The 27,549-nt window shown below is 43.3% G+C and overlaps 1 protein-coding gene across 1 annotated transcript in view; it reads right to left on the bottom strand.

Annotated features, from left to right (window-relative positions):
• Window positions 1-720: 720 nt before the first annotated feature.
• The window catches only part of SLC25A53 (solute carrier family 25 member 53), a 47,813-nt gene continuing 20,984 nt past the window's right edge, over window positions 721-27,549 (bottom strand). Inside the window, exons 2-3 of the mRNA XM_044268314.1 lie at window positions 21,897-21,968; window positions 721-1,801 (exon numbers count right to left, since the gene is read on the bottom strand). Coding sequence (XP_044124249.1) covers window positions 846-1,697 — 852 coding nt within the window. The 5' untranslated portion in view covers window positions 1,698-1,801; window positions 21,897-21,968 and the 3' untranslated portion in view covers window positions 721-845. The remainder of the gene's footprint in view (window positions 1,802-21,896; window positions 21,969-27,549) is intronic.

The following is a 27,549-nucleotide window of genomic DNA, read 5'->3' as shown; positions in this document are numbered from 1 at the left end:
GCAATTACCAGATAAATCAGTGGCACCTTTACACCTCCAGATAATGAGCATTCCCATTAATGATTGTAGGCAATTATCTGGCCATTTCTTGGTCCGTGTAAAGGGCCCTACAGAAATGCTACAAATGAAGGGCGCCTCTGCCCCAACACGTTTAAAGTCCCAAGAGACGCTAAGTTAGACTGCCTAAAGAGGAGGAAGGTAAAGTGCATTAGTGCAAACCAACCAAACACACTGCAGCAACTCCTTCAAAAGGTTCAGAAACCAGAATAAGGTTCACCGTTGTACACCTCCCAGAGCAATCCAGTCAGTCCAGCATAATAAATAAAAAATATATAACAAGAAACAAACAAGCAAAGCAAACCATCTGTCCAAGTCCACAGACACTGAGTAGGAGAGGTTAGGTATCCTTATATAGGCTCCAGGGTTTCTATTTGAATAGTGATTACTCTGATTAATACAAAATTCCATTTATCCTAATACTATACAGTGGCAGAAATACCCAATTATTAGCTTAGTTGCTGATTATGATGTAACGGAAAACCCCATGTAAAGCTCTAGAGAGCATAAATGTGTTTTTATCCAATTTGTTAAATTGATTTAAAAAATTCAAATATACAAATTTTTACTGTAGTACAAATGTACACTTGCAGGCATTGTGTAAGAGAGTAATGCTGGAGACAAAAAAATGTGCTAAATTTACCAGTAAAACTTTTTAATACATTGGGATTGTTTTGCTGACAGACATGTAGTCAGATACATACAGTATAAGTAACTGAGGACATGTGAAATATGGGAAGTAAATGATTATATGTGTTAAAACATGTATTCCCCATGGATCCACTGGTTTATGGAAGCTGGTTGCTCAAAGTGTCGTGAATTGAGTTTGTAACCCCCCAAGTAATGCAAGATCGTAGGATAATAAGAGATGCGCCTCGGTACAGCATTGATACTCTTCCTCCGCATTTCTTCCATACTCTTAATGCGACTTTTCTTACATGAGGTAAGTTGTTTCCCACTTCGGCCTGCATATTTGCAATTATAACACTCAACGGATAAAGTGCAAGTGAGGTAAGGGCACCATTGAGTGCTCCAGAGCCCAGAGAAGAGGCCCAGATAGGGAGACCTGGATAAGTCAAAACATCTCTCAATGGGTCTTTGCAGGAAAGAAAAATGGCACTTCCCACCATGTTCCTGACAAGTATAATAGTGAATCCTCTGTACAATCCACATGTTAGCCACTGTCTTTTTTTGTAGGTCTGGAGTTCTTGAACTATTGATCGAGTGTTGGGAAACTTTACATTATTACGACCATCCTGCAGAATGTTTTGAATTCTTTCGAATGGTACTAGTAGAACGGTTTCTATTGCTCCAGATAAACACCCAGAAAAGGCACAAATTTTAGCTCCTGGTGTACCTCCCTTAGAGAAAAAATGTTGGAGACTTCCTTGGGTTCCAAAAATCAAAGTTCCTTGAACTGTTTTTGCCATGAGTGGTGGTGTCAGGCCACGATAGAGATGTTTAACCCCTTCTTTGCTCAACTGACATGTGGCAGCTCGGATAGTCAATGTGTGAAGCTGCTGTCGAAAAATTGTTTTATATATAGGAAAGGTTAGGACAGTGGACAGAGAGCTTGACGCTGCTCCCACAAAGTAACTACTAATCCAGCCGCCCCATCTTGGATCATCTCTGCTTTCCATCTTGTTTCCTTTCAAAAGCTGATTTTCCCAGTAGAACTTCAGGGGTTAGAAACCAGTATGATCCACCCTCTATGTAATAAATGTGAATTCTGTCCTACGGATATCTACAAAAAGCACAGATAAAAAAAAAAAAATCAATCAGAAGTCACACTAAAACAATAAAGCAACATGTGTATATATAAACTGTATATATGAATATATATATACCTATTCTAGTCTTTTCTACATATGTACACCTTTCGACCAAGTAAAATACAATTAACTCTTTTGTACTTTTTTTTAGCCAGGCTTTTGATTTTCACATACTGTTGGAAAAAAGGGTGCAAGGGTGTCATTCCCTCAGCTGAGTTAGTCCTACAAGGAATTGTGTCTGCTTTAAAAGTGAATTTCCTGGTGGCAGACTCCCTTTAAGGATTGGGCCAAAATTTACTGAGAGTCAGAACATGCAGAAAAAAAAGCACTTTTTACAGCAGACACTGATCATTATACATTTATTGTACAGGTTGCTACAGTTAAGGATAATATGTGGATATTTTTCTTGTCTTGGGACTTCTGGTATGTTTTATAAATTTTGTTATTGTAAAATTCTATAATAGGAAGAATGTTTGAAGGGCTTTTAATCCCTTCCTGACATCAGCCTTCCATTTACGGCAGATATCGGGGTTTTAACCCCTTAAAGGGAATGTATCATCAGAAAATGACCTGTTGTTTTTATGTTAAACATATTTGCAAAAAAGAATTTGTGGTTATTTATAATTTTTTATGACAATATCTATATTTAAACAAAAAAAACACAAAATTCTGCAGTTTTCACACTGGCCACAAAGCCTAACAATAGGCACCACTTCTTGACCTGTACTGATCACTTTACTGCAGTTATCTGCTTATTTTTCATTTTAATCCTGCTTGTAATGATATAACCTCTGTGTATAGAAAACACATGAACCACCATTCACAATAGCTTATCTCCTGACATCTGCACATGTCATACGGCATGCCTAAAAAATCTCCCATAGAAGTCAATGAGGTCCCCTCCTGTCCATTGTATCTATGGCCCATGCGGCTACTGCAAATCAATTCTCTAAATGCTGTTAAAGGGGTTCTCCGGGAATTAAGAAAATGAAAATACTTAAACATTACTTTATTATAAATATATTCCAAAATGCCTTTCATTATTTATAATGACTCGATTTATCTGGGGAGCAATCATTAGAATAAATAAAATGGCCACCGTCCTATTAGTACACAGAAAACTTAATCACACAGGAGGACAAGTTACTTCACAACACTGAGCTAAAGAGCTGCCTCGTCCTCCTCTTTGCTCTGCTTGTCAGAGATTATGGTCCTGAATACAGTTTTATATGATCTTCAGCTGAATCTCTGTGGGAATGGAGGTCATGAGGAGACATGAAGTACAGAGCAGAGGGTGTGGGTAATGGGCAGCAGCACTTGTATGAAGTCTTCATTACCACAGTCTGTTCGTCCTCTCTGTACTTCATGTCTTCTCATGGACTCCATTCCTACAGAGGTTCAGATGAAGATCATATTAAACTGTATTCAGGACCATATTCCCTAAAAACCAGAGCAGGATAAGGTAACTCTTTAGCTCAGTGTTGTGAAGTAACTTGTACTACTGTGCGATTAGGACAGGTTTTGCGTGTACTAATAGGACGACGACCATATTATTTCTCCTAATGATTGCTCCCCAGATAAAACAAGACATTATAACTAATAAAAGGTATTTGGGAATATATTTATAATAAACTAATATTCAAGTATCAGGCAGAAGTTATCTAGAGTCAACAAAGTGGCAGCAGGGCCTCTCCTGTCTAACGTTTCCAAATCCTAAATACCCCAGTGACATTCCCTATAATTTTTTATTAATCATTCCAATAACAGGACATTTTAAGAGTCCTGTATTGTTATTTATTGTCACTATCTCCACAAGTTGGGAGCGAGTAATTGCCGCGTGCCCCCTCCTTTCCTTAGATTCTTCTGTTTTAATAACTCCTCCCACATTTTCGCCCGATCACAATTAAATTTCATCCATTGATCTCCCTTGGATGTGCTATCCCTTTCTCACGCTCCCTCTCTGGCGTGTAACCCTGATTTGCCGCTAACCATGATCAACATGGTAAGAAAAGAAAATCGAAAGTTGATAGAGCAGATATCAAATTGGATCGTGAACATCAAGGGGACGTGTGACATGGTCGGGCAGTATGTGTGCACGCATCTACACGAACTGACTGATGGGTCTGCCCCCTGCAACTTCTGGGTCTCCAAATTGGGCACATGGCCTGAGCTTGCCCTTTACTCCTTGGAGGTGCTGGCCTACCCTGCAGCCAGTGCATTGTCTGAACGTGAGTTTAGCATGGCTGGAGGGGGTTATCACAGGTTATATTTCCCAATGTTTTGGGGTGTACCATAATTTAATTTTTTTTTAATTTAAAACCAAAAACCACTGCCTCCTCAACCTCCTACTCTATATGGACCTTGTCCTCCTCGATCAAGATTATTATTTTTATTTTTACGTATTTTATGTTATTTGAAGTCATTTCCCTATCCACAGGGAAGTGTTTGTTTGCAGAGCACTTGCCATGCTCTTAACCACATTTTGCTGGCATTTGCAGCCCTCTAGCCCTTTCCATGACATTTTAAGAGCCATTTTAGTGCTCAAAAGTTCAGGTCCCAATTGACTTCAATGGGGTTCAGGTTCGGGGTCAAGTTCGGGTCCTGAGCTGGAACTTTTTTGTGAAGTTCGGCCGAACCCGAACATCTAGGTGTCCGCTCAAATCTAGTCATGTGATACCTTTATAGAGCAGGTCGTTACGGCCGTGGCAATACCTAATATGTATACTTTTTATTATTTATTAAAGTTTTACACAATAAAAGCATTTTTGAAACAAAAAGAAATAATGTTTTAGTGTCTCCATAGTCTGAGAGCCATAGCTTTTTTATTTTTTGGACGATTGTCTTAGGTAGAGTCTCATTTTTTTGCGGGATGAAGTGACGGTTTGATTGGTACTATTTTGGAGGGCATACGCCCTTTTGATTGCTTGGTGTTGCACTTTTTGTGATGGTAGGTGACCAAGAAATTTATCTTTTGGCAATGTTTTTATAAAACTTTTTTCACCTGATGGGTTAGGTCAGGTGATATTTTTATAAAGCTAGTTGTTATGGACACGGCGATACCAAACATGTTTAGGGTAATTTTAAATGGTAATTTTAGGGTAATTTTTAATTATAAATGTGCGTATATGGGAAAAGACTTTTTTTTTTTACTTTTTTTTTAAATACTTTTTTGACTCACACCCACTTGGTTCTTGAAGATCCAGTGGGTCTGATGGCTCTACAATACACTGCAGTACACTGTATAGTGTACTGCAGTGTATTTTCATTCACAGTAAGGCCTCATGCACACGACTGCGGATCCGCAAAAAACGGAAGCCTCCCCCGTTGCCTTCTGCAATTTGCGGAACGGAACGGGCGCCGGCAATATAAATGCCCATTCTTGTTCGCAAACCGTGGACAAAAATAGGACATGTTATATTTTTTTGCGGGGCCACGGAACGGAGCAACGGCTACGAACAGCACACGGAGTGCTGTCCTCATCTTTTGCGGCCCCATTAAAGTGAATAGGTCCGCATCCGAGCCGCCAAAATGGCGGCTTGGATGCGGACCCAAACAACGGTTGTGTGCATGAGGCCTAAGCCTGATCAGGCTCCTGCCTCTGGCAGGACCCTGTCAGACTTACATACCATGGCAAGCCTGGATGCCTGTGTAAGGCGTCCAGTTGCCATGGTAACTATCGGGACGCTGCCACAGCAAAGCAATGACCCGATGGGAAAGGAGAAGGAGGGAGCTCCCTCTGTTATGATCAATCGGGAAGCTGCCACAGCAGCGCAGCGCCCGATGGGGGAGAGAGCTTCCACCCTGTTAACCCTTTCCATACAGCGGTCCCTACGGACCGCGGCATGGAAGGGTTTAAACGGCCGCCAGAAGTGCCAACAGCCATTACAGTAGATGTATGTTACAGCTGAGAATCTGCTAAGCTCGGCCATTCTGAATAATTGTGGGGGTGGGGAGGTGTGGGGGGTCGGCCCCCTCTTTATTACCTGGTCCTGCTCGACCATCCTGAAGGGGGGGGTGATCGGGGCACAGTGAACGCAGCAGCACAGCCCCGATCGCCTCAACACTTGCTGAGGAGATCAGAGCTGCGCTGCTGAACACTGCGATTGGTCAGTCAAATCTGACTGACTAATCGCAGCGATCCAAAGGCAAGGACCGTACTTGCGGTGACACTGATCTCATGACGTACTATGCACGTCATGATGTGGTAACTAACACCATATCATGACATACACAGAACATCAGACATTAAGGGGTTAAGTTTGTGGGTGTAACATGAAAATAATTTAGAAAAGTTCAAGAGGAATTAATACTTTTTCAAGGCACTGTATGTAGCTATGGGTAAACACACCTTTGACAGTGTTACCAAACAGCGTATTTAAAAACAAGCTGTTGTTGCATGTGTTATGTTTTTTCATTTTATAAAGCTTCCAAAAATTGTCGATTATTGGGGAAGATGGAGTTTAAACACACATAGGCGTACTTTCATACTTGCGTTTTAGGTTTTCCGTTTGTGAGATCCGTCTAGGGATCTCACAAGTGGTCAAAAACGGATCAGTTTTGCCCTAATGCATTCTGAATAGAAAATGATCCGCTCAGAATGCATCAGTTTGCCTCCAATTAGTCTCCATTCCGCTCTGGAGGTGGACACCATAACACCAACGTTTTGCTGTCCGCTTGAGAAACGGAGCCAAACTGAGCCAATCTGTCCTGGCACACAATGTAAGTCAATGGGAACGGATCCATTTTCTCTGACACAATCTGGCACAATAGAAAATGGATCCGTCTCCCGTTGACTTTTAACGTCTTGGCTATGTTACAGATAATACAAACAGATCTGTTCATGACGGATGCATGCTGTTGTATTATTGTATCGGATCCATTTTTTGCAGATCCATGACGGATCCGCACAAAACCCAAGTCTGAAAGTAGCCTTAGTATTATGGAAAAATAACTGGGATTGATGGAACCAAGCATTCTAAAAATTATACCTAAACAGGGGCATATCCCTGCCCCTACTTATACATACATGATAATGTCAGAAGAAAGAGTGGTTCATTCTGCACAATTGTCTAAAAATTATGCCTTAACCGGGGGAAGAATACCTTCCCAAATTTACACATACACGTGTTGTTAGAAGAAAGATTAACTCATTCTGCACAAGCATCCAAAAATTATACATTAATGGGGCAGAATGCCTGACCGTATTTGTACACACACCCACCCACAATCACGTATTAATTGTCAGTAGAAAAAGTGATTTGTTCTGAACAAGTCTGGAAAAATTCGCCCTTTAATTCGGAGTACCAGCAGTACATTGTGAATGTGGAAGGGGTAGGGTAAACATGGCATATGGCTGCAATAGTAGCGGCAGCAGTAGCAGCACACCGTGTAATAGACAAGTCAGTAGATAGTAGTAGTGGCGATTGTATAGCGGTAGTAATGGCAGTGGGGACAATAGAAGTGGCAGTAGGGAATTATCTGCAGGCAATAGAAGCTGCTGCAGTGGCCATACAGTACAAAACATGATGGTAGCCAGGCAGACAGCACAGTCGCATGACTGAAGTAGCAACCATGTGGTACAGAACATGGTGGTAGTTAGCAGACAGCACTTTGGCATGATGGTGGCAGCAGCAGCAGCCATTTGGTACTGAACATGATTGTAGGCAGGCAGACAGCACAGCAGAATGATGGTTGCAGTGGCATCAGCTGAAGCCTTACAGTACAGAACATGATGGTAGGCAGGCAGACAGTGGCATAATGGGGCACCATTGGGGAAGGGGGTGACTGATTCACTGGCGTCAGAAGAGTGTGAAAATCTTCACGGATCGATGTGTCATTCAATTTGACAAACGTGATGTTTTGTACTCTGGGAGAGCACATTGCCCCATGCCAAGCTGAAAACTCTCTGAGATGACACTGGAAGCTGGGCAAGACAGAACAGAAAGCATACTGGACCAATCTGGGCCACTGTTCCACTCTGCCTTTCTATAAAAGTGTACGGGCTCAGAGAAAACAGTATGTGCTGGAGAAACAGTACTGTCCACGTACGACTAAACCTAGTAGTTCAGGCACTGCATGTCCATATGATGTTTATCAGGAGGCACACCAATGGAAGAAACTGTTCTGTCATGTAACAACTAGCAAACTGAGTTGGCTGCTGCAGCTTCTGCTGCTTGATGTCACAGGGACAGCTGGAAAGAGGTGATTAAAATTGGGAAAATATGGCCCAAATTCTGGTACAAGCGCAGAAGTGCGCCACAATTTCCACAACTAAATGGTCCAGCAGCAACTGCACTGCCAGCAACTTGACCAGGTGAGAGTTCAGCATGCTCACAACTTAGGGTTGTTGCGGGTATCGAAATTTCGATACCCAATCGATACTTTTGTCCCGGTATTGATACGATACTGGGATTTCCATTTTTTCGATACTGGCCTGCACTTCTGCGCAGTCTAGTATCTCTGACCATGAGCGCGCTGCTGTCGGCACGCTCATTTTCCCTCAGCAGCACAGGGGAGAAGGAAGCAGTGTCTCCCTCCCCCTGTGCCGCTGCCACCAATGAGGAGAGAGGGGCGGAGGAGGAGCGGGCGCACTGCGCCACCAATGATAGGACTTTTAATGGGTTTGGACTTTGTTAAGCAGCAGGCTACACAGAGCAGCGCCCAGAGATGTGCCAGCACCTACTATTATTCCTGGGCGCCGCTCCGTTCGCCCGCTGTGCGCCTGTGCCCCATTACTGAGCAAACTATGTACTCATGTGGCTGACTCCTATGGTCGTGCACTCCTGTAGCCCCTCTTCTGCCTCAAAGGCTGATTTTAATTAGAATGAGTACATAGTTTGATCAGTATGCATGCTGGTATTTGTAGTCCCTGGATTCATTGGAGGCCATTTTGTCACCACACAGATATAAACCAAAAGGGGCCCAGCATGCGTGTCGGACCTACACTTCCTGAATTTCATGGTCGCTGTCATGGCACATAACAGGTGAGTTTTAGTGTTAGGACCCGTCTTATAGAGATCACCTTGGCGTGTGGCAAACGGGCTCAAATGATTTTGTACAAAATGTTTTTGCTAAGCATCTCTAATTTATTAGCATAGCATTTGCAATATAATATACCTTTGTACTTTATTTGTTTTTTCATATATGTATTTGCAGCCACAGCAACGTGCACCTACGCATTGGGATGTGCTGACTTCTCCCCTACCCCTTTGTGTTTGTAGCAGTAAAGTTATTGAACATGGATTCATTAACACCCGTATGCAATATTTTTGCAGTGATGATAAACTTCTTTTGAACTAGAAGCTGTGATGCAATAATGTCTTCATTAACATGGTTATAATTTACTGCTGTATCTACCCCTTATCTTGCGGTAATGTACAAAGTGTTCAGCAACATGGCTATAACACAGTGAGATGCCCAATTACAAACAGCATAAAGGTTTCTAGAAAAAAAGGGGCAAATTCCTCAGTGCTTGCAAGAATGCAATTTGTTTGAAAGTGTAGGATGAATAAAATAAAAAAACACACCTGTCTGTGATCCGCAACTAGTTGCCAGACGCTGAGTTGACAGTAGTCAGGCAGCAAATACACTTAATAGTGACCAGTTCTCACTCCCTCTCCCTCTCCCTGATTACACCCCTTAATATACCCCAAATTATCAAATATATCTCCTATTCTCTCGCTATAATCTTATATTGTCCCCATTACCTATTCTGCCCCTAAAATCTTCTTATACAGCATATCAGTGGGTTATATCCGCACCACAATCTTAGATCTTCCTTCCAGGTCACAAATACAGTATAATGCAGAATGACATTTTGCTTTCTCTGCACAGGCATCTCCCTGCCTGCTACGCCCTTGATTGGCTAATCCAGGCAGTCTGTCAGCCTCTGTGCCAATCATGGCAAGCCCTTTGTATGGGTACATGCCGGGGCTCAGAAGGGAAGGAGTGCCATTTGGCTTTTGGAGGGCAGATTTTGTTGGGATAGTTTTCAGACGCCTTGTCACATTTGAAGAGAACCCTGAAGTACACATACTTATGCCTCATTCACACGTCAGTGTTTTGGTCAGTGATTTCCATCAGTGATTTTGAGCCAAAACCAGGTGCGGCTCTAAACACAGAACAGGTGCAGATCTTTCCCTTATACCTTATGCCTGTGAAGGCTACAATCCTGGTTTGGGCTCACAATCACTGATGGAAATCACTGACCAAAAACACTGACGTGTGAATGAGGCTTTACACAACACATTTTGGAAACTAAACCCTTCAGGGAATTTGCCTAGGGGTAGAATGATTGCTTTAACCCCATAAGAGTTTCATCTAACTTTCTAAAGCTGGGACATGAAATAAAAATTAAATTGTATTTCTATTATATGTAGTTTTAGCCTCACGTGTCATTTCACAAGAGGTAATAGAAGAAAAAGTACCCCAAATTCTGTTAAATAATAACAATGAGCATACTGCAGGGTTCTGAAGAGAAAGTGTATTTGAGACCTAGTTTGGTCATTTATACAGTACTGGCTGACAACTACAGAGGCTCTGAGGTGAATTTAAAATATGAACCCCCTAAGAAGTGAAAATTTTAGAGGCTACGCCGCACAGAATTTACCAAGGTAGAATTTTAACACCACAGGTGTTTAGAAAAAATTGATGCCCAGCAGATGGTGGAAAGAGAAAATGTATTACTTTTTACACAGATATGCCATTTCAATGCCAAATATCTTGCTCCCCACTTGTGTTAGTATGAAAAGTAAGCCCTCTTATTATAATGCTGTGCTTTCTGGTTTTAGAACCACCTTATATAACCCCTTATCTATTGCCTGGACATACAAGGGTAAGGCGTAAAAGTGCTCCGTGTGCATGTGAGGCCCAATGTGGTGATTGATACATCTTGTGCTGACAACTGTAGAAGCTCTAAGGTGAAATAATAACTGGAACCACGCAGAACTATCCCATATGGGAGACTTCATCCCTCAAGGTATATATTAACGGCTGGAGTCGGCATTTTGACTCCACAAGTGTTTTGCAAAAATCTATGCACAGGATATGGTGCAAAATAAAAATTGCTAATTTCCCACATATATGTCCAGTGTGAAAAGTAAGCTTTTTATTATGCAGCTTTTCCTGGTTTTAGTAACACCCTAAGTGTGGCCCTATTTTTTTGTCTTAATGTATGAAAGGGCTCAGAGATCAAAGAGCACCATGCGCATTCTGCGGCCCAGTGTGGTTATTTACACAGCTTGTCTTGACAACTGTCGCGGCTCTGGGGTGAAATACTATACCGCATACTGGACAAAAGTGAATAACAACATCAAAAAACGCAAGGCCCCCAAGGTGTATAGCAGCTTAAGGCTACTTTCACACAAGCGGCAGCCTTCTTTGGCAGCCTTCTCCGGCAGGCTGTTCCTGCGGGTGAACAGCCTGCAGGATCCGTGCTGCCACTAGTTCACTGTGCCGCTGGAAATCGGCTCCGACCCCATTCACAAACATGACGATTGAACAGTTAGAGGCCTGTATTAGACAAGAATGGGAGAGCATTCCTATTTCTAAACTTGAGAAACTGGTCTCCTCGGTCCCCAGACGTCTGTTGAGTGTTGTAAGAAGAAGGGGAGATGCCACACAGTGGTGAAAATGGCCTTGTCCCAACTTTTTGGGGATTTGTTGACACCATGAAATTCTGATTTAACATATTTTTCCCTTAAAATGGTACATTTTCTCAGTTTAAACTTTTGTTCCGTGATTTATGTTCTATTCTGAATAAAATATTAGAAGTTGGCACCTCCACATCATTGCATCCAGTTTTTATTCACGATTTGTATAGTGTCCCAACTTTTTTGGAATCCGGTTTGTATTTCTGCATACTTGAAGGCTTTGTTATTTTTTGGTAGTATTATTGTATTCAAAGCTTTTTTGAGTACTCATAAGCATAGTGGACTTGTATACTGTGGTTCAGCTGGTGGGCTCCAGTTTGTGTATTTTCAATGTCCAGATTGTGCCATCTGAGTCTTACACCACATCCCTTAGATTGTTAGGTGGGTTCTACTAGGCAATGAAATGGCATAAATGTGAAAAGACCCTGTAAGGTTTTATGGGCACTATGTATGAGTCATACATTTTTTTTATTTTATTTTTCCCAACAGGGCTTTGTGAGGGCCTGTTTTTTGTGGCAGGAGTTGGATTTATTTTTCCAGTGTATGTCTTGCAACAGGAAATATGACATGTTATTCCGCTGGTCAGTATAATTACATAGGGGACAATTTTATCTCTTATATATATAATAATGAGTTTCTGTCTGTCTGTCTGTACGTTCTTTATGCACGACCAAATGACTGGACTGATCTTCACCAAATTTGGCACACAGGTACATCAGGTGTCTGGGAAGATTTTAGATCGGGTCTCAGCTCTCTAGGATGTACCGTTCCTGAGATATTCCCCAAAAATTACCCACATTAGCCAATACAAGCCTGCAAGTCTTTCTCTTCAAATCCCAACTGCCATAAACACAGTTTTACTCCAGGTTTGTGGAGTTCACTGTTATTAAAGGGTCGGGCGCTATGAAGGTCACTGTTAAAGGGGCGATCACTGTGAAAGTCGATGTTAAAGGGGAGGTCACTGTTAAAGGGGCGGTCAATGTGAAAGTCACTGTTAAAGGGGCAGGCACTGTGGAGGTCTCTGTTAAAGGGGCGGGCACTGTAAAAGTCACTGTTAAAGGGGTGACAACTGTGAAGGTCACCGTCAAAGGAGCGGCCACTATGAAGGTCACTGTTAAAGGGGTGGTCAATGCTAAAGGGGCGGTCACTGTTAAAGGGGTGGTCAATGCTAAAGGGGCGGTCACTGTTAAAGGGGCGGGCACTGTGGAGGTCACTGTTAAAGGTGTTTTGTTTGAGTACTCTCCAAGGCATTGCTCCAGGTTAGCCAAAATCCTACTCCACACTGATGAGGGGCAACACCCCGAAACAGCTGTCTGTGGATGAATAACCGGCTTAGGTCTTCCCCGTCACATCCTTAAAGGGAGTCTGTCACAACTATATGACCATATACAGCACTTACATGTCGCTGTAGCACACCTATACATGATTCTAATGGTACCTTTCTTATTTTCTTTAGACATCCAGAATCAGGAAAAATGACGTTTATTTCATATGCAAATGAGCTCTCACAAGTGCCCAGGGGCGGCGTTCAGTGTGTAGGTGTCCAGGCTGCTCTGCTCTTTTAGCTGTTACTCCTCCCCCAGCCTCTTCCTTTGCCCGCCCTCCTATTCCCTTGTATCATCCCTAGGTCCGCCCGAGATCGAGTGCCTGCGCACTGCTTCGCCGGGCTGGGGCATGCACACTGCAATGCTCATTTTGGGTAAGGCATCAATTCGACTAGTGCGCATGCGCCAGCCGGCGAAGCAGTGCGCAGGTGCGGGATCTCGGCCGGACGTAGGGATGATACAAGGGAATAGGAGGGCGGGTAAAGGAAGAGGCTGGAGGAGGAGTAACTGTTAAAAAGGCAGAGCAGCCTGGGCACCTACACACGGAACACCGCCCCAGGGCACTTGCGAGTGCTCATCTGCATATAAAATGTTGTTTTACCTGCTTCTTTTCTAAAGAAAATAATAAAGGTACCATTAGAATCATGTATAGGTGTGCTACAGCGCCATGTAAGTGCTGTATATGGTCATATAGTGGTGACAGACTCCCTTTAAAGCTTGTAAAAGAGCGTGATCCTGGCATGGGGGGCCCCTTAATATGGTGGATCTGGTGATCTCTGTAATGGAAACACCCCTTAGCTCGGGTTTCCTTCCTTTAAAGGATATCTGTCTTTCTCTGTGTTGAAGACCCATAACTGGGGCTCAACAGTTATTTTGCATATTACTGTTAAAGGTGCAGGCACTGTTAAAGGGGTGGGCACTGTGAAGGTCATTGTTAAAAGGGCAGGCACTGTGGAGGTCAATGTTAAAGGGGAGAGGCACTGTGGAAGTCAATTTTAAAGGGGTGGGCACTGTTGAGGTCACTGTTAAAAATGCGGTCATTGTTAAAGGGTCGGGCACTATGGAGGTCAATGTTAAAAGGCACTTTGGAAGTCATTGTTAAAGGGGCAGGCACTGTGGAGGTCATGGATAAAGGGGCGAGCACTCTTAAAGAGGCGGGCACTGTGGAGGTCAATTTTAAAGGGGTGGGCACTGTTGAGGTCACTGTTAAAGGGGCAGGCACTGTTAAAGATGCCATCACTGTTAAAGGGGCGGACACTGTAGAGTTTAATGTTAAAGGGGTGGCCACTGTGGAGGTCATTGTTAAAGGGGAGGCCATTATGGAGGTCAATGCTAAAGGCGCGGGTACTTTGGAAGTAATTTTTAAAGGGGCGGGCACTGTGGAGGTCATTGTTAAAGGGGTGGGTACTGTAGAGGTCACTGTTTAGAGGCGGGCACTTTGAAGATCATTGTTTAAGGGGTGATCAATGTTAAAGGGGCAAGCACTGTGGAGGTCACTGTTAACCACTTAAGGACCACAGGTTTATACCCCCCTAGTGACCAGACCCTTTTTTACAAATCGGCACTCCACAACTTTAGCGGTTTATTGCTCGGTCATGCAACTTACCACCCAAATTAATTTTACCTCCTTTTCTTCTCACTAATAGAGCTTTCATTTGGTGGTATTTCATTGCTGCTGACATTTTTACTTTTTTTGTTATTAATCGAAATTTAACGATTTTTTTGCAAAAAAATGACATTTTTCACTTTCAGTTGTAAAATTTTGCAAAAAAAACAACATCCATGTATAAATTTGTCACTAAATTTATTGTTCTACATGTCATTGATTAAAAAAAAATGTTTGGGTAAAAAAAAAATGGTTTGGGTAAAAGTTATAGCGTTTACAAACTATGGTACAAAAATGTGAATTTCCGCTTTTTGAAGCAGCTCTGACTTTCTGAGCACCTGTCATGTTTCCTGAGGTTCTACAATGCCCAAACAGTACAAACACCCCACAAATGACCCCATTTTGGAAAGAAGACACCCTAAGGTATTCAGTGATGGGCATAGTGAGTTCATAGAACTTTTTATTTTTTGTCACAAGTTAGCGGAAAATGATGATTTATTATTATTATTTTTTTTTCTTACAAAGTCTCATATTCGACTAACTTGTGACAAAAAATAAAAACTTACATGAACTCACTATGCCCATCACGAAATACCTTGGGGTGTCTTCTTTCCAAAATGGGGTCACTTGTGGGGTAGTTATACTGCCCTGGCAATTTAGGGGCCCTAATGTGTGGTTAGTAGTTTGAAATCAAAATGTGTAAAAAATGGCCTGTGAAATCCGAAAGGTGCTCTTTGGAATGTGTGCCCCTTTGCCCACCTAGGCGGCAAAAAAGTGACACACATCTGGTATCGCCGTACTCAGTATAAGTTGGGGAATGTGTTTTGGGGTGTCATTTTACATATACCCATGCTGGGTGAGAGAAATATCTTGGCAAAAGACAACTTTTCCCATTTTTTTTATACACAGTTGGCATTTGACCAAGATATTTATATCACCCAGCATGGGTATATGTAAAATGACACCCCAAAACACATTGCCCAACTTCTCCTGAGTACGGCGATACCAGATGTGTGACACTTTTTTGCAGCCAAGGTGGGCAAAGGGGCCCACATTCCAAAGAGCACCTTTAGGATTTCACCGGCCATTTTTTACAGATTTTGATTTCAAACTACTTCTCACACATTTGGGCCCCTAAATTGCCAGGGCAGTATAACTACGCCACAAGTGACCCCATTTTGGAAAGAAGACACCCCAAGGTATTCCGTGAGGGGCATGGTGAGTTCCTGGAATTTTTTATTTTTTGTCACAAGTTAGTGGAATATGAGACTTTGTAAGGAAAAAAAAAAAAATCATTTTCCGCTAACTTGTGACAAAAAATAAAAAATTCTAGGAACTCGCAGTGCCCCTCATGGAATACCTTGGGGTGTCTTCTTTCCAAAATGGGGTCACTTGTGGGGTAGTTATACTGCCCTGGCATTCTAGGGGCCCTAATGTGTGGTAAGTAGTTTGAAATCAAAATGTGTAAAAAAGGACCTGTGAAATCTGAAAGGTGCACTTTGGAATGTGGGCCCCTTTGCCCACCTAGGCGGCAAAAAAGTGACACACATCTGGTATCGCCGTACTCAGGAGAAGTTAGGGGATGTGTTTTGGGGTGTCATTTTACATATACCCATGCTGGGTGAGAGAAATATCTCTGCAAAAGACAACTTTTCCCATTTTTTTATACAAAGTTGGCATTTGACCAAGATATTTTTCTCACCCAGCATGGGTATATGTAAAATGACACCCCAAAACACATTGCCCAACTTCTCCTGAGTACGGCGATACCACATGTGTGACACTTTTTTGCAGCCTAGATGCGCAAAGCGGCCCAAATTCCTTTTAGGAGGGCATTTTTAGACATTTGGATCCCAGACTTCTTCTCACGCTTTTGGGCCCCTAACATGCCAGGGCAGTATAAATACCCCACATGTGACCCCATTTTGGAAAGAAGACACCCTAAGGTATTCCGTGAGGGGCATGGCGAGTTCCTAGAATTTTTTTTTTGGGCACAAGTTAGCGGAAATTGATTTTTTTTGTATTTTCTCACAAAGTCTCCCTTTCCGCTAACTTGGGACAAAAATTTCAATCTTTCATGGACTCAATATGCCCCTCACGGAATACCTTGGGGTGTCTTCGTTCCGGAATGGGGTCACATGTGGGGTATTTATACTGCCCTGGCATTTTAGGGGCCCTACAGCGTCAGAAGAAGTCTGGAATATAAATGTCTAAAAAAATTTACGCATTTGGATTCCGTGAGGGGTATGGTGAGTTCATGTGAGATTTTATTTTTTGACACAAGTTAGTGGAATATGAGACTTTGTAAGAAAAAACAAAAACAAACAAAAAATTTCCGCTAACTTGTGCCCAAAAAAATGTCTAAATGGAGCCTTACAGGGTGGGGGGGGGTGATCAATGACAGGGGGGTGATCAGGGAGTCTATATGGGGTGATCACCCCCCTGTCATTGATCACCCCCCTGTAAGGCTCCATTCAGACGTCCGTATGATTTTTTACGGATCCACGGATCGGATCCGCAAAACACATGCAGACGTCTGAATGGAGCCTTACAGGGGGGTGATCAATGACAGAGGGGTGATCACCCATATAGACTTCCTGATCACCTCCGTCATTGATCACCCCCCTGTAAGGCTCCATTCAGACGTCCGTATGATTTTTTACGGATCCACGGATACATGGATCGGATCCGCAAAACACATGCGGACGTCTGAATGGAGCCTTACAGGGGGGTGATCAATGACGGAGGTGATCAGGGAGTCTATATGGGTAATCACCCCTCTGTCATTGATCACCCCCCTGTAAGGCTCCCTTCAGACGTCCGTATGTGTTTTGCGGATCCGATCCATGTATCCGTGGATCCGTAAAAAATCATACGGACGTCTGAATGGAGCCTTCCAGGGGGGTGATCAATGACAGGGGGGTGATCAATGACAGGGGGTGATCAGGGAGTGTATATGGGGTGATCCCCCCCCTGTCACTGATCACCCCCCTGTAAGGCTCCATTCAGACGTCCGCATGTGTTTTGCGGATCCGAACCATGTATCCGTGGATCCGTAAAAATCATACGGACGTCTGAATGGAGCCTTACAGGGGGGTGATCAATGACAGGGGGGTGATCAATGACAGGGGGTGATCAGGAAGTCTATATGGGTGATCACCCCTCTGTCATTGATCACCCCCCTGTAAGGCTCCATTCAGACGTCCGTATGTGTTTTGCGGATCCGATCCATGTATCCGTGGATCCGTAAAAATCATACGGACGTCTGAATGGAGCCTTACAGGGGGGTGATCAATGACAGAGGTGATCAGGGAGTCTATATGGGTGATCACTCCTCTGTCATTGATCACCCCCCTGTAAGGCTCCATTCAGACGTCCGCATGTGTTTTGCGGATACGATCCATGTATCTGTGGATCCGTAAAAATCATACGGACGTCTGAATGGAGCCTTACAGGGGGGTGATCAATGACAGGGGGGTGATCAATGACAGGGAAGTGATCAGGAAGTCTATATGCGTGATCACCCCCTTGTCATTGATCACCCCCCTGTAAGGCTCCATTCAGACGTCCGTATGCGTTTTGCGGATCCGATCCATGTATCCGTGGATCCGTAAAAATCATACGGACCTCTGAATGGAGCCTTACAGGGGGGTGATCAATGACAGGGGGGTGATCAATGACAGGGGGGTGATCAGGGAGTCTATATGGGCTGATCAGTGGTTTATAAAGGGTTAATAAGTGACAGGGGGGGTGTAGTGTAGTGTACTGGTGTTTGGTGCTACTTTAGTGAGCTGCCTGAGTCCTCTGGTGGTCGATCCTAACAAAAGGGACCACCAGAGGACCAGGTAGCAGGTATATTAGACGCTGTTATCAAAACAGCGTCTAATATACCTGTTAGGGGTTAAAAAAATCACATCTCCAGCCTGCCAGCGAGCGATCGCCGCTGGCAGGCTGGAGATCCACTCGCTTACCTTCCGTTCCTGTGAGCGCGCGCGCCTGTGTGCGCGCGTTCACAGGAAATCTCGGCTCACGCGAGATGACGCCAATTGGCGTTAGCGTAGCCTGGGAGAGCCGCCGCGATGACGCCTTTCGGCGTTAGCGTAGCGCTAAGTGGTTAAAGGGGTGGTCATTGTTAAAGGGGCAGGCACTGCGAAGATAACTGTTAAAAAGGCGGTCATTGTTAAAGGTGCGGGCACTCTAGAGGTCAATGTTAAAGGGGCGGTCACTGTAGAGTTCACTGTTAAAGGGGCAGGCACTGTGTAGGTCACTGTTAAAGGAGCGGCCACTGTGGAGGTCACTGTTAAAGAAGTGGGCACTGTGGAGGTCACTGCTAAAGGGGCGGCCATTATGAAGATCGTGTTAAAGGGTTGGTCACTGTTTAAGCGGTGGTCACCGTTAAAGGGGCGGGCACTGCAAAGATAACTGTTAAAGAGGCGGTCATTGTTTAAGGTGCGGGCACTCTAGAGGTCACTGTTAAAGGGGCGGTCACTGTAGAGTTCACTGTTAAAGGGGCAGGCACTGTGTAGGTCACTGTTAAAGGAGCGGCCACTGTGGAGGTCACTGTTAAAGAAGTGGGCACTGTGGAGGTCACTGATAAAGGGGCTGGCACTGTGGAGATCACTGTTAAAGGGGCGGACATTGTAGAGGTCACTGTAAAAGGGGTGGGCACTGTGAAGAACACTGTTAAAGGGGTGGGCGCTGTGGAGGTCACTGTTAAAGCGATGGTCACTGTAGAGTTCATTGTTAAAGGGGCAGGCACTATGTAGGTCACTGTTAAAGGAGCGGACACTGTGGAGGTCACTGCTAAACGGGCAGCCATTATGAAGATCATGGTAAAGGGTTGGTCAATGTTAAAGGGGCGAGCACTGTGGAGGTCACTGTTCAATGGGTGGGCACTGTGAAGGTCACTGTTAAAGGGGCGGCCACTATTAAAGGGGCGGGCACTGTGGAGGTCACTGTCAAAGGGGCGGTCACTGTTAAAGGGGAAGGCACTGTAGAGGTCACTGTTAAAGGGGGCACTGTGGAGTGGAGGTTACTGTTAAAAGGGTGGCCACTGTGGAGGTCACTGCTAAAGGGGCGGCCATTATAAAGATCATGTTAAAGAGTTGGTCACTGCTAAAGGGGCTGGCACTGTGGAGGTCACTGTAAAAGGGGTGGGCACTGTGGAGAACGATGTTAAAGGGGTGGGCACTGTGGAGGTCACTGTTAAAGGGGTGGGCATTGTGAAGATCACTGTTAACCTCTTAAGGACACAGGTCGTACAGGTACGCCCTGATGTACTGGTATTTAAGGACACAGGGCGTAACTATAAGTCCTGTGTATTTCCAATCACCGCCGCGCGGCGGGCGGTGATCGGAACAAGGTGCCTGCTCAAATCATTGAGAAGGCACCTTGGGTCAATGTGCGGGGGGTCCAGTGACCCCCCCGTGTCGGAGATCAATTCAGACCTGCGGTTTGCGGCTTTTACTAGAGGTCGCGGCGGTATTCGGCAGTGCCATAGGATCCCCGTGCGGTCATCGGGTCCCCGTTTCTTAGGCATCAGTGCTGCCTTCCGGTGATGAGCCTGTGAGATCCAGTCCCATGGATTTTGCAGGCCGGAAGCTGTATGAGTAATACACACAGTATTACTCATACAGCCAATGCATTCCAATACAGAAGTATTGGAATGCACTGTAAATGGGATCAGACCCCAAAAGTTGAAGTCCCAAAGTAGGACAAAAAAGAAAGTGAAAAAAAAGTTGAAAAAATAAAGTTTCCCCCCCAAAAAATGTAAAGTTTCAAGTAAAAAATAAAAATAACACGTACAGTAATTTCCCCCCAAAAAAGTTTAAAAAAAAATGGTAACAAATAGACATATTAGGTATCGACGCGTCAGTATCGATCGGCTCTATAAACATATCACATGACCTAACCCCTCAGATGAACACCGCAAAAAAAACTGTGTTCTACACATAGAATTCGTCCAGGATCTGACGCCAGGCATCCTTTTGCTAATTGGGTGCTGTGTCCACCTTATGGTGATACCTGGGAGGCCCTTTACCCCCTGGATTTATATTGTTCTATTTTTAGGCCGAATATGGTTGTTATGCTGATGGCAGAGTCATTGCTGACATGGTATGTGGGTGGCGATTCTGTCCTGAGCTTGGAATATGGGTGCCTGTGGTGGCCCATAAGTCTATTTATCTTCCTTCAACCAGGCTTATTTAGTTTAAAGTGTTGATGGTAGTGGGCTCTACTGATTTTATTTGTAATATATTTGTGGTCAGGTAATTTTCCACCAAGGGGCGTACCTGCATGCTTTTTGGCATGAGAATGCGCACTGAACTCCCCTGAAGCCGCGGCCATCTTTGTTGTGGTCTCCTATGCTTAGAATGGTAATCCTGTCTCTCGCGAGAGGACGGATGTGCGGCGCTTGCGCAGAGTGCATTTCCTGACACCAACTGGGTCCTGATTTCTCCGGCTCCATGTGAGTTCAAGTACTTTTTTTATCCATTTTTAATCACTATATCATGTACACCTGAATTTTCCTTTTTCTAATTATGACCTTTGAGATAGTTATGCAATCACGTGTTTGATTGAGATTGCTATATATGTATTGCACTTTGCACATGTCACTATAGCTTGACAAAGGCTCTATTGAGTTGAGCTGAAAAGTTGCTGCTATATGGGTTGAATAAATCACACATTTTTTCCACTGAATTTTGGAGTGCTGCCTTCTTTTGCTCAATATATATATATATATATATATATATTTTTTTTTTTTTTTTTTTTTTGTGAGGCCTCATGGCTGCTAGGGGAGATTTATGGCAGGAGTTTCCATGTCTTCCCCGGCAATCATCAGGTCTGAGGCAGCACCAGGTGCCACAATCAGTGGTCTCAACCGGGTTGGCTGAGTGGCCATGGGGCTAGGTGCTAGCTGGAACTTTGGGTGACTCTGTGATGCCTGGTACTAAGAGTCATGAGGCTTTTGTCGGGAGGACTACTGGGCAAAAATCGCCGCAGAAGCTGTTGAAGGGTTACAGCCAGGAGGCTGTGGGACTATAGGGCTGGAGAATGCCGCACTTATGTTCCTTGTGTGAATAGCGCTCTGTATAGGCAAGTCAGGGCTTTTTGCTGGTGGCGAAAATAAATCTCACGTTGGACCTGAAATCCGGTTGTTGGTAGAGATAATTATGAGAATGACCCCTGAAAGAGAGCTAATCCCTCACTATATATATATATATATATATATATATATATATATATAAATAAATAACTCATTAGTATTATATACAGTATATATATATTTAGTTATTTTTTTAAGTTTTTTAAATTGATTTACAAATGCCTTCCCTGAGTTATAATTAATTAGTTCTTGTAATATTTTAGACAGATAACATGAGAAAAGAATCTATTCTCATTCGAGAAGTGATGTATTCATTCTCTTGATTGAAGCTGCAACACTTACCATGGGTTTCCTGCAATTCTAGAATTTTTTAATACTCACCTTGTGGATATGGATGGTTGAACCTCTAAAGTGGCGGTTTGATAATTCGTCTTATCTTCCCTCCTTAATTAACTGTAAGATATAAAAGGTATGAAGAACTATGACGGCTATTAACATAATATATATGGTTACAAGGCTTATTAGCAGCTTCCTGGCTGTGAGCTGCCCAATCAGAGTGGAGAGTGTCACAACCCAGCCCTGTGAGAAATACAGCCGTCACCTCCTCCCTGTACTGATGGTATGGCTTTACATACCAGGCGGAAAACCAGAACGGGGGGCACAACGGGGGAATGCACAGCGGAAAACTAATAAGCAATATAAAAATAGTAAGCAATATAAAATGCCTTCAGTATGCCCTACCCTGCCAGCTATTTACATGATAATGTCAGGACTGATGAAAGGTCCTCTTTAAAATGGTACAAAAGAGCTTATATAGTGAGCCCCATGAGCGAGACATACTCATGAGATACAATTTAATATCACATATCTATATATATATATATATATATATATATATATATAGAGATATATACTTGCTCTAAGGGATTTATATGCTCTCATACATAATGATTTGTATTTTATAGATTTAACATAAGTCATTTAACGTCAGATAAAGCATACTTTGAGTTCCTATATCAGTTCATATATACTGTTCCAATATACTGTAGATTACTATTAATAATTGGATGATTAATCATAAATAACACCACGCAACAACAACAAAAAACTTTTCGTCTGCTACTGGGCAAAAATAATTTGTCTTAAACTAAATCGAGTGTTGTTGTACATAATTGTTGTATAGAATTGTTGTAACACATCACAAAATTTTGCTATGTATAAGTATGCCTAAATGAATTAGGCACTTGGAAAGCATTGAATAATTTTGAACAGAACAAGATTTACTCCAACAATTACCTGATCTACATCAAAGTTTGCGTAGTAAACAGTGCATGAAAATGTAATGGAATAACAAAATTTCAAAAAGTCTTGCTTTTTAGTTTAAAAGTCTTACTTGAGCAAGGCCCAGTAATGTTGAAAGTGCTTCAGGCATCTGCTTTTGCGTTTGTGAACGGTCATATTTTCCCGTTGCAAAAAACAGCAGTAGTCCCCCATCAGTATGGGATTCAAGCGGCCTTGATACCTGTTCCCCATTGTAGAAATATCTTTATGGAACGGCTCTCCATGTTCGTCATTTACGTATCCCAAATCGGGTGGGAAAAAGTCATGATGGGAATGTAAGAAATGCACTTTCAATGACATTCGGCAGCCAAGCTGTTCATATGCTGTAAGCATGTTGTCTACTAATTCAGAATAGTTTGCAGCTCGTCTGTTCCCAAGGAAGTTTTGCACTACTAGTACAAATGCATCCCAAGCTTCAAGACGCACTCGCTTTGTCAGATTTTTGCGCTGATCATAAGTAGTATATTTACCACATATGTAACAGAAATTGTCTAGATCATGTAGGAAAGCGGAAGGGACCGTCGTTGGCGGCAGGCATGTGTCACCAAGGTTCCTGGCCTCGGTGGAGTAAGAGCCAGTTTTCATGTGTCAGCAGCAGTTGCTGTTTGACACCTTGCTATTTAGTATAGCTGATCCGGGACGGCTCTTACTGGGAGTAGCCAAAGTGTTGGGTGGTTGACTACTCCCCACGTTCCAGGCCGGGTTTTGAGAGGCCTATAAAAAACAGCCAGCAGTGTCAGGTGGTGGTAATGATTAGAGATGGCCTTGTGGTTCACCCGGCGGTCGTTTCGCGCCGAACTTTGAGTGTTCACGATTAGCCGAACATGCTAACATATGGAGATATTCGCGCCCGCCATATTCTTTTACATTGTGAAGAACTTTGACCCATGACACAGCCATCAGGTGGTACAGGACTGTCAATTGAGACGTTTCAGCACATGGACATACCCCCTACCTTAAATAAACCTGATCTGACTGCCATTTTACATTCAGTGTTTTGCCAGTGTAGGGAGAGTTTGCTGTGTGGAGCAGGGACAGGCTGTTAGGGACACCAAATTCTAGCTAATAGGGCCACAAAAGTCCTTTTAAGGACTGGTATAGGTGTGCTATCGATATGTGTGATACACAGAGGGGTGCGATATACTTATAATATACTTTTATAATAAGTCAAAAACACATAGATCTATATAGTGATCACCTGGAAGTCAGGGGCCTATGGGCTAGGGGCTTATTAGGGCCATTTTTATATAGGGTAAGGTTCCGGACAGGGTCTCTCTTATCAGGGCGGGTGGTCTGTGGTTAGGCTGTTTCGTGAAAACAAATAGAAAAAACAAGGAGGTTATCCAAAGGCTTCACTGGATTGTGCTTTGTCCTTTAAGAAAAAGGATACAAAAAGGGGCGCCAACGGGACCGTGAGGTGGAGGGAATGGTATAGAAGAAAATGATGTGGTGGAGAGGCTGCTCTGGTGTAGAACAAAGCTAAACACCAAAGAAAAGTGGTAGTAAATCAGTAACGGGTGGGAAACGAGGGGAGGGGACCCACCGGAAGGGGACCCACCCCAGTGTCACACCAGTCACTGTAAAAACGTAGGAAATTGAGCGCCAATCTCACACATGACAACGTAAAAGGTAAAAATAATATAGGTGAATTTGCAAAGTGGCACTATCCACAGGCGCTTGGGACTAGTGGGTGAGACACGGTGATGGGTAGGTAAAAGTAAAATACCAAATGATGCAACAATAAAATAAAGATGTATATAAAATAGAATATATTAAGAGATTGAATGTGTTAAAATGATAAAATCATAATTGTTGATACATCTGTAGATACATTGATCTATTAATCGATCTTTCAGAGGTTGATATAGGTTTGAAAAATATTCACCCTATAGGTCCTGCCTATTAATCTACATATTTATCTCCATATGAAAGAGTACTCCGTCTTGAAAGTTAACTAGGTGAAACGCAAAGTGCTGAGTCGCATGCGTTCCACCAAAGTAAGTTCAGCTTTGGGCGACGTCACTTCCGGTGATTTTATATACATCTTTATTTTATTGTTGCGTCATTTGGTATCTTACTTTTACCTACCCACCACCGTGTCCCACCCACTAGTCCCAAGCGCCTGTGGATGGTGCTAGTCCCAAGCGCCTGATGATATTTGCAACTTCACCTACATTATTTTTACCTTTTACTTTGTCATGTGTGAGATTGGTGCTCAATTTCCTAAGTTTTTATAGTTACTCACCAGTTACTGTTTCGCCTCGTTTCCCACCTGTTACTGTTTTACTACCACTGTGGTTAGGCTAACTGGGCCAGCATAGCATCCCCTGTAGGGCAATATCAGGGACAGTTCTTTGCCCACCCTGTCCTTCAATAGCATATCATCATCTAGCCCAGGGATAGATGTTTTTTGCTTTCCCTCTGGGATTCATGGATGTGCGCTGGAACCCCCCGGATTGTGGTAAGACATGTGGTCTCTGATTTGATTTAGTTCCCCCGAGCACTTATTTCCTACTATGCTTTTTGCTTAACTTTAATAATTTAATTTATTTTCATTTCGAGGGATATCTTTTCCATTCACACGTCCGCAAAATGGGTCCGCATCCATTCCGCAATTTTCAATGGTGTTGGAATGTGCTGTCCGCATCCGCATTTGTGGATCCGCACTTCCGCATCCCTGCTTCTATTTCTGCAAAAAAATAGAAAATGTCCTATTCTTGTCCGCAATTGCAAGATTAGACATTTTCTATTATAGTGCCGGAGATGCGCGGTCCGCAAATTGCGGGATGCACATTGCCGGCGTCTGTGTTTTGCGGATCCGCAACACACTTTTGGACGTGTGAATTGACCCTCAATATGGATTGCCTTCCTTGTACAATGTTATAATATACTTTCTATGTTAGAAAGTATATTATAGTGCATTTGAATTGTCAAAAACTCACTGAAAAAAGGCCTAAATGGGTGAAAATGCTTCAAACCCAGACGCTGTAATGTGTCTATAACTGGGGGAGCAATTCCTCCGCATGCGGTCCGCAGACAACGTCAATCCCCAGCAAAAAATGTGTACAATGGTGGATGCTGGAGCATGCACCACAAGAACATCTTACACAAAATGATACATTTTGCATATGAAAAAATATACATGCACAAAATGCACCAAAATGATACGCAACTGACAATACTAGCTAATTCCTCAGGCCGATGTTAAAAGCTGAGAACTTTGCCAATATCTTCCAGTCTGGAACATATCGGAGCCCCTCATGCACCACGTCACGGTGTCTCAGCACGCATGGGGTCCTACCACTCAACTGCCCGTGGTGTGTGAACAGGGTCTGAACCAACTCACAGCCAGGCTCTTACATGCCTCCATAGTGGTATCACCAATGCACTGTGAGGTAGGATAAAGCTGTGAGCCGCACCCACAACAGACCATGTGGCACAGAAGCTACCAGGTGCAAAAGAATGTTACCAACAAAATGAAGTGGCACATTCCATACACATAAGGACAAAAACTGGCCTAAACGGGTTTGTATTTTGCGGCAGTTGTGTGCGGTTCTGCTGCGATACTGCAGGTATGTAGAGGGACAAGCATTATTGGAACAAATAATTTCTACTGGTGTGATATACCAGTCGCCCCCCAAAAAAACTGATTGAAGCGGGGTGTTATAAACCAATATACTTTGTTTATAGTGCATTTGGGTACTGTATAGTGCATTTGCGCATGTGCGTAAGCGAAAATTATATTGCTGATATTTCGCATTGAAAAAAATAATGAATGGAGATCGCTAATTCAAATAATACATCTGGTATGTCACTGTCCATGTTGTGGGACTATTTGTGCACTTCTAGTAATTTATTTCTTGGCTGCAAATATGAGCTGAAAGTTTTTCAGGTTCGCCTGCCATTAAAATTAATGGGACCCGCCGCGAACTTGCAGTTCGCGAACATTTGATCGCGTTCGGGAACCGTCCTGGCAGATGTTCGTCCATCACAAGTGATGATCTCTCTCTGACATTCACTGTGGAATCTGAGCCTTGTGCCAGACTGGAGGCCTGAATCCGGGAGGACTGCTCTGTGCCGTGCTATGCCGACTGTGTGTGGATTAACACCCAGAATAAAAGGTGACTGTTTTTGCTGTATGGACTGTCTAGGTGTGAACGAACACTAAAACTGTTGCCATAGTGTGAATAAAACACCAAAGTTTTTGAGTTACAAACTGGTCGCTTGTCCTGGCAGAGGAAGGCAAAAAAAAAAAAGTGAGGTACAAGCCAATTTTCCCCACTTAAGGGGGGAAACATTCCTGACTCCAATAACTCCCTGGATCAACAACCCCTCCCTAGTAGCTATAGCCTGTAATATTATTACACTCCAGAAATACATCCAGGCCCCTCTTGAACTCTTTTAGTGAGCTCACCATCACCACCTCCTCAGGTAGAGAGTTCCATAGTCTCACTGCTCTTACCGTAAAGAATCCCTTTCTATGTTTGTGTACAAACCATCTTTCCTCCAGACACAGAGGATGTCCCCTCCCTGACACTGTTTTTTACAGCTTAATTTGTTGTTTATTAAAATTTCTAGATCCTTTTCCATGTCAGTGTTACCCAGTGTTTTACCATTTAGTATGTACGGGTGACTTGCATTATTCCTTCCCATGTGCATGACCTTACATTTGTCAGTGTTAAACCTCATCTGC

This window comes from Bufo gargarizans, chromosome 9 (assembly GCF_014858855.1).
Source record: "Bufo gargarizans isolate SCDJY-AF-19 chromosome 9, ASM1485885v1, whole genome shotgun sequence".
Classification (NCBI taxonomy): Eukaryota; Metazoa; Chordata; class Amphibia; order Anura; family Bufonidae; genus Bufo; species Bufo gargarizans.
This window is presented reverse-complemented; position numbering and strand designations above follow the sequence as displayed.